At 44.5% G+C, this 15,286-nt stretch overlaps 1 protein-coding gene across 1 annotated transcript in view; it reads left to right on the top strand.

The window, feature by feature from the left end:
* Positions 1 to 15,286, top strand: part of LOC143930647 (transient receptor potential cation channel subfamily V member 6-like) — a 95,921-nt gene that overhangs the window by 70,907 nt on the left and 9,728 nt on the right. The window contains exons 10-13 of the mRNA XM_077455141.1: positions 176 to 262; positions 2,240 to 2,316; positions 3,702 to 3,867; positions 12,721 to 12,787. Of these exons, the coding sequence (XP_077311267.1) occupies positions 176 to 262; positions 2,240 to 2,316; positions 3,702 to 3,867; positions 12,721 to 12,787 (397 nt within the window). The remainder of the gene's footprint in view (positions 1 to 175; positions 263 to 2,239; positions 2,317 to 3,701; positions 3,868 to 12,720; positions 12,788 to 15,286) is intronic.

Below are 15,286 nucleotides of genomic sequence, written 5' to 3'. Positions count from 1 at the left end.
ACTGTTTATAGAGCTCAATTGCTCAAGCACAATTTACACGTGATTGAATAAAAACTATGCCTCCTCCCCCTCCCTCCTTATTCTGTTTATTGATGCCTTTTTTGGACCCAGAATATATTTATGAAAATGTTATTCTCACCTTGAACCACTGCTGTTTACTGAGATATTATTCCAGGACTCGTATAACACACCGGGGGATGAGATGCGACTAGTGGGGGAGATTATCTCAGTGGTTGGAGCGCTGGCGATGTTACTTGTAGAGGTAGGTAATCATACATAAGATAACCTGCATAGACAATGCACAGCATAACCATTGATAGACTCACAATAGACTGGGTCAGTGGAAAAAATGGGCACAATAGCAACATTTAAACACAAATGTGTGGGTGAAATGAGGAAGGTTTAGAACCCCTGGAAGATGTTTACTAAGGCTCCAATAAGAAGGTGTACCTTAACTTCCCGTCTTGCTGACCAGTGAAGTAACAATAGCCATAGCAGCCCACGCAGCTGCTATGGGGCCTGGGGTGGAAGGGGCCCCTCACATAAATGTAAAAATTGGCATTTGCTAGAAAATTACTCAGAACTCCTAAACATTTTATATTTTTGAAAGCAAAGTCCATAGAGAATAAAATGGTGGTTGTTGCAATTTTTTTATGCATGATATTAGTGCATCCATTTTTATATGACATCAGGGACTTTGAGTGGAGATATCTGGATGATGCCTGTAGATGCAACCATCATTCAGATATCCCCACTCAAAGTCCCTGACATCATATGACCTCAACCCAGGGGAAGTGGTTAAAAATGGATGCTCAAATATCATACATTTTTTTTCCAGCCAGTGATTCCCTGCAATGTAAAAGCCATCATAGCGGCTGTTTATGTTTAGCCACCGCTTGATTGCTTTTAAAGGCAGTGGGAAGGGACGTCCCCCCTCCCTTTGATGCTTCTCTGTGCTCACTCGCAATTGGGGAGCCGGAGAATGAATCCTGCAGACAGTGGCAGTTTACCATAGAGCTGACCGTGGATCAGATGGTTCCTGGTCATCTCTATGACCCACGGAGGCCAGTACGACGTCATGACCAGTTTAGAGTTACAGAGGAGGTCTTTTCAACGGATCTTGTCAGATCGGATGGTAGGCAGGTGTCAGTGGACACATCTCCGTTGACATCTGCCTGTCCATACAAGTCAATGGGTAGATCCACTCAGATCCGATTGAAAAACGGACAGGTGGATCTTCGATCATGGGGCCTTATACTATTACAAGGGATTAACAGCATGACATGATTTAGCTCCGAGGGGTAGAGCGAAACATGTTGGGGGTGTGGCCTGGTGGGAGCCCAGTCTGAGGTAATTTTACTACCGAACACTTATGTGGATGTGCGTCTCCATCATCCATTGTGATAGCTGAGGTCCTCTTTTTTGTAGAGATCTGGGGTCTATCAGTCCCCATTAGGCAGTTTGGAATCACGGCAAAACACACAAAATATGTTTGGGTGCCATTATTCTTAATGGCGCCCCAAAGGTGGTGCTATTGTACAGTGATTGTCAAGTGATAGAATTAAGGCAAAATGGTCATTAAAATATTGTGGTAAGGTTGTCGCCCAAAAAAGGAGCTTCTTTTGGGCGACAAATGCACACAGGGAAGCCCATTGAGGTGATTTGCCTGTCCTATGCATGGTACATGAGTGTAAATCGCATCTTCAGAATGGTAAGCAGGAATGCTCGTTCCCACAATGCAACATCTGAACGGGGCCTTACTGAGTTGAGAGCTAGGATGCAGGGAACTGATACACAGCACCACAGGCTGTTTTTGTTCTGGCAGGCACCTGCACCATAACATCCTTCAACATTGTACAGCCCAACTGCCACCTAGCAATCGCTGATGCTGTGCAGCCCAGTCGCCAGTGTCCTGGCAACCAATGATGTACAGCATCTTTGGTTGCTAGGATGCTGGTGGTCAGGCCACAGAATAATCAGCAACCATGCCAGCATCCTAGCAACCAAAGAGAGAGTGGCAGGATAATAGATTGGCACCCGGAGTGCTATGGGACCCCATGATCTGTAGTTACACCTACTGGTGACGTTTTAGGAGACAGGAAGTTAGGGAAAGCCTCCATAGTGTTTACAGACCTAATAGATAAGATAAGGTCAGTACATTCAATATGATTTCTGTATTCTACAAAGATTGGTACACCCCATTAATGGAAGGTGCTGTCATGTTGTTGATGTTCCACAGATCTCGGTCCTGATGAGCACCCCAATCATCTCCTTACTCCAAGACAACGTTTCTGGAGGACTTTTTCACTTTATCCTGTGAGTGGAGTGTAGTTGAAGCCATACTGCTTTTATTTTTAACTTGTTATCATCAGGACCAGGGATTTTTTTCAGCAGGGACGTGGAGGGAATGCAGCTCTGGCACCTCCAGCACAGAATGTATGTAAATGGCAGGGGGTACTGGGGTATGCTGGATGGTCTATTGATGCTGGCAAGAGTCTATTTCTGTGTGAGGTTCTAATTGTGCCTGGGGGGATCAATTGTTGAGTTAGGGGTCTATTGTTGCTGGCTGCTGGGAAATCGTTTGGTACTGGGAGCCTATTGCTGCAGGGGTGGATCTATTGTTGCTGGAATGGTATTTTGTAATGAGTGGGGGGGGATAAGGTTGTGCGGGGATCAATTGTTGCTGGGGTTGGTCTAGTGTTGCTGAGGATTTATTGTTGCTAGGGTGGGGTCTATTGTTGCTGGGGTGGGTCTAGTGCTACTGCCGGGCTGGGAGGGGGGGTTATATTATTGCTGAGGGATCTATTGTTGCTACGGGGTATATATTGTTGCTGGGCTGGGGTCTATTGTTGCTGGGGGGAGTCTAGTGTTGCTGGGGGGGATCTATTATAGCTGGGGGATCGATTGTTGCTGGGGGGTAGAAATACAAGCAGATTAAACTTCAGTTTTACTATATTGCTGTTTTTATTCTAGTCATAAAGTGGGGGTAGGGAGGTGATGCCTCTGCATTCCATAACTGTAACAGATAAAGTGGTGTCACCTTCCTGGCTCTAGAATAAGGTTTTTAGGTATATAAATCACAGATATCTTGACAGTTAAAAGTAAACTCCAGAAATTGAAAGTTTTCAGAGACTTTAACCCTCAAAATGCTGACCCATTATGCATTGCAGATGGTTGCAGGGAGGTTGCAGTGCGGCCCCATTCATTTGAATAGGTGATATTCAGTGATATTTTATTTTTTCTGTGGCCACGTTGCATAGCTTTATTTATACTTTATTTTATTTATGGAGTCCTGGGAGTCCCCTTTCAGACAGGACACCTTCATTCTGTCTGTTTGCTTGGCTGAAGTTTTGCTTTATTTGGTTTTGGATAGATTCCACCCCCCTGAATTACGCTGGCACAGATCGCTCTTCAGAGGACACTGCATGTTTGAATGAGTCCTAACGGATCAATAAAACCCAACAGTGGTTCTAATCCTTTCCCACTAGGCATCATTCATCCCAGGAAGACTGAGGACATCTAGTGGCAGAAATAATTTACTGCAGGGGCCCTGCCAGTGAAGAGGAGTAGAGCAGCTTTTTGTTATTTTAAAGTTTTGAGACACCAATTAATTTTATTGCCTGGCGCATTAAAAAGCTTCCTATTTTGCTAACCTATTACATAATTCCTATTGTGTTTACTCAATTATTCTGCCTTTATAGGGTTTTCTTCAGTTGTTCGGTGCTCCTAACGCTCGCCCTGAGACTCACCAGCTCGGACGGAGAGGTGATTCCCATGTCTCTGGCTCTGGTGTTCGGATGGTGGTATGTTTTGTACTTCGCTCGAGGGTTTGAGATGTTGGGACCCTTCACTATCATGGTTCGCAAGGTAAGCACTCCCTTCAAAAGTTATCATGGGTGACTGGGACTTTGTTGGTAACTTGGTGGGGAAAAAATTGCAAATAAAAAAAAATATAGCGTAGGCCAGGGCAAGATAAACCCCAGGTGCCATCTTCACTTCTGGGTCCCCATTGACAGTTTCCCTGGCCATCAAGGCCGGAAAAGAATGTATTGAAGTGTGATCTACATTGCATTACCTTCAGGGGAGTCATGCAGGGCCTTTCAGAACCTGAATGTCTCATTAAAGAGAACCTGTCACCAAAAACAATCATCACATTTTTTGTCGCCTATGACAAAAAAAAAGTTAAGTAAAAAAAATATATATTTTTTTAATTGCAAAAATGTAAGACACCCAAGCTCATAAAATTCCCCTCCTAAAAAAAGAAATAAATTTGAGGCCCCCACCCCCACATATACGCACGTACAAACATAACCGGACCGCCTACACTGAAAATGTAATAATACACATTACATATCACTACGCACGCTGGAATGAGAGCAATAATTCTAGCATCAGACCTCCTTTGTAACACTAAACTGATGACATATAAGGGGGCTTTTAAAGCGTTGCCTATGGAAAATATAGCGCACTGAAAATATAGCGCACCCCAGCACATATCCCCTTACCCCCTCCCTCCCCTCCCCTCCCATCACTCCATGTGTGCATCCGTTATCTGCCCACCCCTTCCCGTTCACTGTGCCCCCATCCACTGTAAACTATACACAGACCTCAGATCCGCAGCGGGGCTTTTGCACTGAAGTTGTGTGCCTCCTCTGTGGCTCCTCCTGCTGGCTGTGTACACTAGAACATTGGAGCCGAGGAGTGCGTGTGGCTGTCAGTGGGGAGAGAGATGCCGGCTGCTACAGAAAGTCAATCACCGCTTGCAGGACACCAGGCAGCAGATTTCCCGGGTGCCCACGCTGGCGCACCCCTGTCTGACCAGTTACCGGAGCTCAGTGACACTGCTGGTACTGCTGGCGGGAACTGCTGGTGAATACTGGTACTGCTGGCTGGTACTTCTGGTGGGTATTGGTGGGGCTTGCCTAGTGGGCACTTTTACCCCCTCCTGCCCAGGCCAACTTTCAGCTTTCAACGCTGACACACTTTGAATGACAATTGCGCAGTCATGCAACACTGTACCCAAACTACATTTTTATCATTTTTTTGAGACAGATAGAGCTTTCTTTTGGTGGCACAGCTGGGATTTTTATCCAAAAATAAATAAAAAATATTGAAAAGAAAACAAAAAGCATTTTAATAGTTTGTTATAAAATGTTGCAAATAGGTAATTTTTTCCCTTCACTGAGGGGCACTAATAGGTGGCACTGATGAGGCAGCACTGGTGAGCACTGATGAAGAGGCACTGATGAGGCTGCACTGACAGGTGGCACTGATGGGCTCTGGTAGGTGGCACTGAGAGGTGGCACTAATAGGTGGCACTAATAGACTTTGATAGGCGGCACTGAGATGTAGCACTAATAAGCAGCACTGATAAGTGGCTCTGATGGGTACTGATAGGTGGCACTGATGGACACTGTTAGGCAGCACTGATAGGTGACGCTGATGATGAGACACTGATTGGCAGCACTGGTTGGCACTGTTGGAACTGATGTCCCTTTAACAGAAGCCGGTTATCGTCTTTCTTCTACACGCCTCACGCTGAGAAAGAAAAGCTGATAACCGGCTTGTGTTTACATCCTGTGATTAGCTGTGATTGGCCCTTTACCACGATCAGTGATCAGCTGAGTCTGAAGAACTTGGTGTTCACAGGGGGCGCGCGGGTAGCGCCATCACAGGAGGACATCCGTGTATGCCTCCTGGCAAAGTAAGCCTGCACTGTAGTTGTATTTCGGCTATAACACGGGGAGGGAGCAGTTAACCACTTGACCTCCGGAGGATTTAACCCCTTCCTGATCAGGTTTTTATTTTTTTTTAGGCACTGCTTTAAGCCCCATATACACGATCAAACAACTCAAGTCCGCCGGACAATCCGCCCGTGTGTGGGCTCCAGCGGACTTTTTTTACCCAAAAGTTCGGCGGACTAAGATTGTAGTTTTGCACATCAATCTGCCATACTTATGAAAAGAACGGACTTTTCCCGCCCGGAGGAAAGTCCGCTCATTTTGAGCGCGGCTCCAGGTAGCCGGGACCAGCGAAGAAGGCGTCGCTGGTCCCGTTACCTGGTATGGACTTAAAGGGGAATCCCTACGCTGAAAAAACGGCGTGGGGGGTCCCCCCAGGTCCATATAAGACCCTTATCCGAGCACACTACCCGGCCGGCCAGGAAAGGGGGTGGGGACGAGTGAGCACCCCCCCTCCTGAGCCATACCAGGCCGCGTGCCCTCAACATGGGGGGTGCCGCGCGGCCCCCCACCCCAAAGCACCTTGTCCCCATGTTGATGAGGACAAGGGCCTCTTCCCGACAACTTTGGCCGTTGGTTGTCGGGGTCTGCAGGCGGGGGCTTATCGGAATCCGTGAGCCCCCTTTAATAAGGGGGCCCCCGTATCCCGGCCCCCTCCCTATGTAAATGAGTATGGGGTACAATGTACCCCTACCCATTCAACTGTGAAAAAAATAAAAAAAAACACAACACACAAGGGTTAAAATAGTTTATTGCACAGCTTCTTCCATCTTCGGGGGTCTTCTCGCCGGACTCCTCTGCTATCTTCTGCTAGCTCTTTTACTAGCGGAGGAGCCCGGCTTTCTTCTTCTGACTTCGGGGGTCTTGTCCCCTTCTTCGGGGTCTTGTCCCCCTCTTCGGTTCTTCTTGCCGGGCCACCACGCCTTTTTCTAGCTCTTTTACAAGTGGTGGCCCGGTCTTCTTTTGCCGCTGTCTTCTGGCCTTCTGTTCTTCTCTTCTCTTCTTGAGTTGTTGCCTTGTCGCTGTCTCTGGTCACAATGACAGGGACGCGGCGGCTTATATAGGCACATTGCTGGATGATGTCCCCGCCCATTATGATGTCATAATGGTAGCTTGTTCGAAAAGTCCGGCGGACAGTCCAGCGGTTTGTCCGCCAGACTAAGTCCACCGGATAGTCTGATACGTGTGTACGCGGCATTACTTTAACTGACAATTGTGCGGTCATGTGACACTTTTTTCCCCACAAATAGAGCTTTCTTTTGGTGGTATTTGATCACCTCTGGGTTTTAATTTTTTTTTTGCTATAAACAAAAAAAGACTGACAATTTTGAAAAAAAAAAAAAAACCCTATTTTTTTACTTTCTACTCTCAAAAATATCCAATACATGTTTTTGGTAAACAATAAGCGTACTTTATATTGATTGGTTTGCTCAAAGGTTATAGAGTCTACAAACTATGGGATATTTTTATTTATATATTTATATTTTTACTAGTAATGACAGAGTTCAGCGACTTCTAGTGGAACTGTGATATTGCTTAACACTTTTGACACATTTTGGGGATCAGTGACACTAATACAGTGATCAGTGCTAAAAATATGCACCGTCACTGATCAAAGGGTTCAATGTGCACCTAGCCAGTGTTTTAATACAGTCTGCAAGGTGCTTTTACTAGGGGAAGACATGGAACCATGTCCCTGCTTTGCAGGAACACAGGATCTATGCCTTCCCACCTGTCAGAATGGTGAACTGCCTTGTTTACATATGCAGACTGCTGCTGTGGCTCTCTGCAAGAAAGATCGACAGGAGACGGAGCACATTGAGTCCGCATGCGCACTCCCTACCCTGAAAAGCCAGATTGCGTGATCCAGTGCACAGGTGCTGCCCTGTAGCAGTAAAACTGCTATGGGGCAGACCTGCAGTAGTTATAAAAACATAAATAAATAATTGGCGTTTGTGGAGCGGTTTTAATGTGCATAAAACATGTCAAAACACGTTTGGGGGAGCGCATTATGCCAGCCTAAAGCCCAAACTAAAGCGCATTAACGCCAGTCTAAGCCCCATACTAAAGCACATTGATCTAAGACTAATGCCCATACTAAAGCGCATTAATGTGAGACTAATGCCTATACTAAAGCGCATTAAAGCCAGTCTAATCCCCATTACTGCCAGTCTAATGCCCATACTAAAGCGCATTAACACCCGTCTAACCCCCATACTAATATAGGGAAGTGAGGACACAAGACATTAGATAAATGGAAATATTCACAATTATACTATTTCAACCAGTCTTTACCACAGCCATTGCGGAGTAAGGAGCAATTCAGACCCCTGGAAAAGCTACTAGTAAGCCGCCAATGCCTGGAAAAAAGGACCTCAAAAATATATAAAATCCTAATAAACGCAGTGGATCTTAATTATCCCAGTTATCTAGAGAAGTGGAAAAGAGAAATTGGTCCCTTAAGTAATGATCATCAGAGAGATAGGATTATGAGACGAACTTATTCGGTAGCTATAGATTCACAAACAAGAGAGATGTCATATAAACTTCTAACAAGGTGGTATATAACCCCACAGCAAGGAAACAAAATGAGTAGAGAGATCCCCTCAACGTGTTGGAGAGGTTGTTCGGTATTGGGAACCTTTGCACGTGTTTGGTGGGAGTGTCCCAAGATACAGATATTCTGGGGGAAAATAATAGAAGCTATTTTTGAAATAAAAGGAGAAAGGATCAGGAAAGACCCATGGATGTGCGTATTCCATGACTCTGAAAAAGGGGAGAGAAAGTATGGGCACTCTCTTACTCCTTGCTTACTGAATTCAGCTAAGGCATTGATTCCGCGAAGATGGAAAAAACAGGAACCTCCCTCAATGAAGGAGTGGGTAGAAAGATTAGAAAGGATACGGTATATTGAAGAGACAATATACAAATCAGAGCGCTCAGTGGGGAGGTACCAAAATAAGTGGCGGCAATGGCTACAATTTGGAAAAACTGAAAGTTATTTGAAGTTGCTTGAACGTTAGTAAGAAATACTATTGGAAGGATCGACTGAGAGAGGGGGGGGGGGGGGGGGATGGGGGGGGGGGGGGAAGGGAGAGGGTGGGGCGGAAAGGATGTATTTATTACAGAAATTATGATGTATTTATTGTATTTTTTGTAAATGAGTATAATATTGGAAAACTTCGAAAATAAAGAATAAATAAAAAATAACCCCCATACTAAAGCGCATTAATGTGAGACTAATGCCCATACTAAAGCGCATCAATGTGAGACTAATGCCCATACTAAAGCGCATTAACGCCAGTCTAAACCCCATTACCACCAGTCTAACACCCATACTAAAGCACATTAATGCCAGTCTAACACCTATACTAAAGCGCATTAACATGGGACGAATGCCCATACTAAAGTGCATTAACGCCAGTATATATATATCTATATATATATATATATATATATATATATATATCTATATATATATATATATATATTTATTTATTATGTGTTTGGGGTTCTTTTCTAGGTAAAAATAATGATTTTAACTTATAAATAACAAATGACAAAAATGTCATGATGTCCCTGAGTGGTTAATGTTGGTATTGAAGGACACCTACTTCAGTTTTAGATATCGAAGTGAAAATAATTAGATCTTCTGAGGTTTTTACCATTCTCTGTGTCCCATTTGGGGAAATTCATCCATGCTGGGAAGATGGCCATGTGCCAAAATTCGTTAGTTTACTTTTTTAAGTCACTGATATGCCCTGAATAAAGTCTTCTAAAGGATTTTGGAGTTGGTGCCTCTTTCCATTAATTTCGTATTGTATCCAGTGGACGGAGGACACTTTGGAGCCAGAGCACCCGTATATGGATTCCACTACTTAATCCAGGGTGTGTTCTCTTGGGAGAGTGCTGCTACTCGCTTTTTCTGCTTGAGGAAACTCACCCTTACAATGTATCACACAGATTGTTGTCACCTGCACAGGAAGTGAAGGGTATGTCACATATCTGTATGAGGACCCCTCACACAATGCCTGGCTGAGCACCTCTGAACATTGGGATAGGGGCTGCCAGAGCAATGGAAGGGTGCAGGTGTCAGGAAGCTGGAACTGAAGACTTATAAGTCAGAGCTTTGGTATAAAATAAGAAGCACAGTGGTGATGCCACTCAGAATACACCAAAGCCAGTATTGAGCAGAACTGGGTCACAAGACAAGAACAAGAGCAGTTGAGGAGAAAGGCACCTAATCATGAGCAGGATCAAGGTGTGAGCACAGCTTGGCGACGTACTGGCAGCGAGATGCAGAATCGGTAGACAAAATCTTGGATGGAAGGTAACAAAGATACGCAGCAAACATAGGCAAGGGTAATCCAGAAGCAGGTCGATAACAGGGTCTGACAGGTTGGATCAAGAATGACAAGAACTCAAGCTGAAAGACCATTCACCAATGGTCTCATGCTGGGCTCAATAGCTCACTAGACACCAGTATATGCAGTGTACATGCCCGTGGTGAGCGCACTGCTGCATGTTTATTTTTGTGCATGAGCCTTATGCCGCGTACACACGATCGGAATTCCGGCCAGAAAAAGACCGATGAGAGCTTTTCATCGGAAAATGCTACCGTGTGTATGCTCCATCGGAATTTAGCTGTCCGAATTTCCGCCAGCCAAAAATTGATAGCATGTTCTCAGTTTTTCCATACGGAAAAACTTTCTATCGGTAATTCCGCTCGTGTGTATGCAATTCCGACACGCCAAAAATCACGCATGCTCAGATTCAACTATGAGACAGAAGCTACTGGCTACTGGCTATTGAACTTCCTTTTTCTAGTCACGTCGTACGTGTTGCACGTTACCGAGTTATAAATGATCGGAATTTGATGCGACCGTGTGTAGGCAAGACAGCTTGAGCCGAATTCCATCGCAATTCCGTCGGAAAAAGCTCTGATGGTTTTCCCGACGGAATTCCGATCGTGTGTACGCAGCATTACAGTCTGCCATGGTGTTCCTGACAGAGTATCTTTTTATGGGAACATCAGTTCTAGTGAAGAGTGTCAAATTTAGACATGTCCGTTATTCTGAGGAGTTTTACATACAGTGCTGTGAAAAAGTATTCATACCCCTTAAACTTTTCCACATTTTGTCATGTTACAACCAAAACGTAAATGTATTTTATTGGGATTTAATGTGATAGACTCCCCCCCCCCCCCCCCCCCCAGAGTCAATACTTTGTAGAACCATTTTTTGATGGAATTAGAGCTGCAAGTCTTTTTGGGGGTGTCTCTACCAGCTTTGCACATCTAGAGAGTGACATTTTTGCCCATTCTTTGAAAAATAGCTGAAGCTCTGTTAGACTGGATGGAGAGCGTCTGTGAACAGCAATTTTGTCTTTCCACAGATTCTCAATTGGATTTAGGTCTGGACTTTGACTGGGCCATTCTAACACATGAATATGCTTTGAGCTAAGCCATTCCATTTTATCTCTGGCTGTATGTTCAGGGTCGGTGTCCTGCTGGAGAACGAACCTCCACCCCAAACTCAAGTCTTTTGCAGACTCTAACAGGTTTTCTTCTAAAGGTATAAACAGAAAAGATATTCTCCTGTGCTGGTGTAGAGGGCCTTATGAAGGGTGGTAGTGTTTCTTAATGGTATATATGAGAAGAGATCATGCAAGCCCCACTGCCTATGCTGACCAGGGGAAGTCCAAAATATTATGTAAAGAAGAAACAGAAAGGCGCGTGTGGCCTGTTGCAGGAATCATTGATACAAGGAGTTTATAATAAACAAAATGGGTATATACAAGGAGATGCTACGTATTCATCCATATGAATAACAGCAATGTTATTCTGTATACACACAGCCGGACTTTGACATCAAAGGTCCGACCGAACTAATCCGTCTGACAATTCGACCGTGTGTGGGCTTCATCGGACCTTTGCTGTAGAAAAATCTGACGGACTTTAGATTTAGAATATGTTTCATATCTTTCCGATGGACTTGAGTCCGGTTGAAAAATCAGTTCGTCTGTATGCTAGTCCGACAGACGAAAACCAACGCTTGGGCAGCTATTGTCTACTGGTTATGAACTTCCTTATTCTAGTCCGGTCGTGCGTCATCACGGTCGAGTCCGTCAGATTTTGGTGTCATTGTGTGTAGACAAGTCTGTTTCGGCGGAACTCCGTCAAAAAGTCCTTCGGAGTTCAGTCCGACGAAAAGTTTGGCCATGTGTACAGGGCATAAGACACTTGGTAGATTGATATGTGATGTTATCCACACAAGGGATACTCAAATGATTGGCTAACATTTCAAGAGGAAGCTGGATGGGTAGTGTAACACTACATAGGTGGTATCGTTTTGTAGGGGTTATCCTTCCACATTTCAGGGATGGTGTATAGATGTAGGGCCGCCTGTTGTTGTTGGTGTTTTTGGGTGCTGAATATCAGTGCCGCCTATCAGTGCCCATCAATTCTACATATTAGTGTCTCCTCATCAGTGCCCGTCAGTGAAGGACAAAACAACATTTTATAACAGAAACAAAGAAAAAAATATTTTTTTTCAAAAATGGCAGTCTTTTTTTAGTTTAGTAAAAAATAAAAACTGCAGAGGTGATCAAATACCACCAAAAGAAAGCTCTATTTGTGGGAAGAAAATGATAAAAATTTAGTTTGAGTACAGTGTTGTATGACCGGGCAATTGTCATTCAAAGTGTGACAGCACTGAAAGCTCAAAATTGTCCTGGGCAGGAAGGGGCGTAAGTGCCTGGTATTGAAGTGGTTAAACGAAAATCGTAATCGTAAAAATGTATTGGATTGGATAATTTTGCATAAATTGCCGTGATCGTCTCTCAAAAGCTCTGTACTAACGATCATATTATCACTCGATTGCTTTTCTGATGATGTGTAAGGGCCTTATGTGTCTTTTTTCAGTTTTACCAGGTGTTACTGTGATGGAGAAACCTAACAAGTGTATTTTTTTTTTTTCAGATCATATTTGGTGACCTCCTGAGGTTCTGCTGGCTCATGCTGGTGGTCATTGTCGGCTTCGGCACAGGTATTAAATTTGGTCCACAAATCCTGACTTAAAAGGGATCCTGTCAAGCTAAAAAAAAAGATTCAGATGAAAGATCCCTGCAATAAAAGAGTGTTTATAGTGACCTCTCTCCGGTGGGCTGTGTTTCCCATCTTATCTTCGTTCCAGCATTGCAGTCTCCGTAAGGCCTGTTTTATACAGGCTTCAGCTTGTATAAAAGCGAACAGCAAGCTTTGACAAAGCATTCACAGAGCTTTCAGCATGCTTTGTTGAAGTTTTTAAAGTACTATTTGACTTCAGTTTGTAAATATTGAACACAGAGTGAGTGACTTGTATAGCGCTACCTATGCGAACTGTATCGCCTCAGGGCACTTTCTAGTCCATCTGTGGCTTTGCATGGTCCTTTACCCCATAAGGTCCTGACACACTTACAAACACATACAACATTGACATACACATACACATATTAAGGCCAATGGTTTTTTTTTTTTTTTTTAGACAAGGTCTAATTAACCTACTAGCATGTCTTTGGAGTGTGGGAGGAAACCCACGCAGGCACAGGGAGAACATGCAAACTCCAGGCAGATGGTGTCGTGGTCAGGATTTAAACCAGCAACCCTATTGCTGCTAGGTGAAAGTGCTAACCACTACACCACTGTGCTGCATTTGTAAATGTTAAAGGGATTGTAAAGCAACATTTTTTATTTTTTTAAAATAACAAACATGTTATACTTACCTCCACTGTGCAGCTCGTTTTGCACAGAGTGGCCCCGAACCTGCTCTTCTGGGGTCCCTCGGCGGCTGTCTCTGCTTCCTCCCGCAGGTGCTTCTCACGTTCATGCGAGCTCCCTCGCATTGGTGAGAAGCACCTGCGGGCACGCTCCCGTGATACAGCCGGCGACTATAGCCGATCGCTGTATCACAAGGCCCCGCCCCCTGGCACGCTGCGTCATTGGATGTGATTGACAGCAGCGCGAGCCAATGGCTGCGCTGCTTTCAATCCATCCACTCCAGCCAATCAGCGGCCAGGCTGAGCGGCGAAGAGGATGGCGGGGGCGAGTGCGGGATTTTCGAGGGGTCAGGTAAGTAAAACGGGGGGACTGGGGGCGCCGGCAGTGTCAGATGTTTTTTCACCTTAATGCATAGAATGCATTAAGGTGAAAAAACATTTACCTTTACAACCCCTTTAAACACAGAACCTAATAAGAGTGTTGATTGCCACTTTAAACAAGCTGCTAGCAGACTTCAGCAGTAGTTTAACAAGCTTCAAGAAGTTCTGAAGCCTGCTAGCAGCTTCTTTAAAGTGGCAATCAAAACTCCTATTAGGTTCTGTGTTTAACATTTACAAACTGAATCATACTTCAACCACCTCATTACTGGGCACTTTCACCCCCTTCCTGCCCAAATCCAACTTTCAGCTTTCAGAGCTGTCACAATTTGAATGACAATTGTGTGGACATGCTACACTGTACCCATAATAAATTTTTATCATTTTTTCCCCCCACAAATAGTTTTCTTTTGGTGGTATCTGATCATCTCTGGGCTTTTTATTTTTTGCTAAACAAACTTAAAAAAAAACAAAAAAAAAAGTTTTTCTTTGTTTTTTTGTTATAACATTTTGTAAATAAGTAAGTTTTCTCCTTCACTGATGGGCACTGATGAGGAGACACTAATATGCAGCACTGATAGGCGGGACTGATATGCAGCACTGATGGGCACTAATAGGTGGCACTGGGCACTGATAGGCAGCACTGATCAGGAGGCACTGACAGCCGTTACTGATGGGTACTGATTGGCATTTGTGATGGGTGCTGATTGACATCTGCGGTGGGCTCCTTTGATGGGGGATGTGCTAATAACCAATGCACTAATCATCAATGCAATGATCACCCCCGTCAGGAGAGCCACTGAGCGTCTCTCTTCTAATCATGCCATGTCAGTACGATTACCGTCACTTCCTGGTTACTGCTGTGATCAGCTGTGATTGGTCACAACTGATCATATGGTAAAGCACCTACATCATAGGCTATTTACTGAGATTGGAGATGCGTTTTGTCAGAGCGCCACACCATACCACCAATTGCCGCTCTGCGTGCCCAAGTGGCTTATTCTGCTGGATGTCATATGATGCCCAGGCAGGATAACTGATCCTCCGCTCGGCCGTCATTCTGCTATATGCCGAGTGGGATGTGGTTAAGCCCGCGTTCACACATGTGCGGTGCGATTTGAAGCTCCGGTTTCACTGAGAAGATAAAAATCAGTTGTTCAGAAGTTCCTCTGCATTTTAGCTGTGGATCAGTGAGAAGGGAAAGGGGGAGGTGTAGTGAGGAGAAGGAGAGAATTTGTGTTCAGAACGGAATGCATCTGTGAATAAGATGCGTTCCCATAGAAAATAATGAGCTTGTGATTCGCACCGCATGCCCAGAAAACGCACACGTTTTTTGTGCCATGCGCAGTGCGAATGCAGCGCACATATGTGAACCAGATGCATTCAAATTAATGTATTTTAAAATGTCCTGT

This window comes from Lithobates pipiens, unplaced genomic scaffold, assembly GCF_037356315.1.
Source record: "Lithobates pipiens isolate NorthernLeopardFrog02 unplaced genomic scaffold, aLitPip1_a1.2 Scaffold_25, whole genome shotgun sequence".
NCBI classification, from domain to species: Eukaryota; Metazoa; Chordata; class Amphibia; order Anura; family Ranidae; genus Lithobates; species Lithobates pipiens.
The sequence above is the reverse complement of the archived record's forward strand: the minus strand, read 5'-3'. Positions and strand labels throughout refer to the sequence as shown.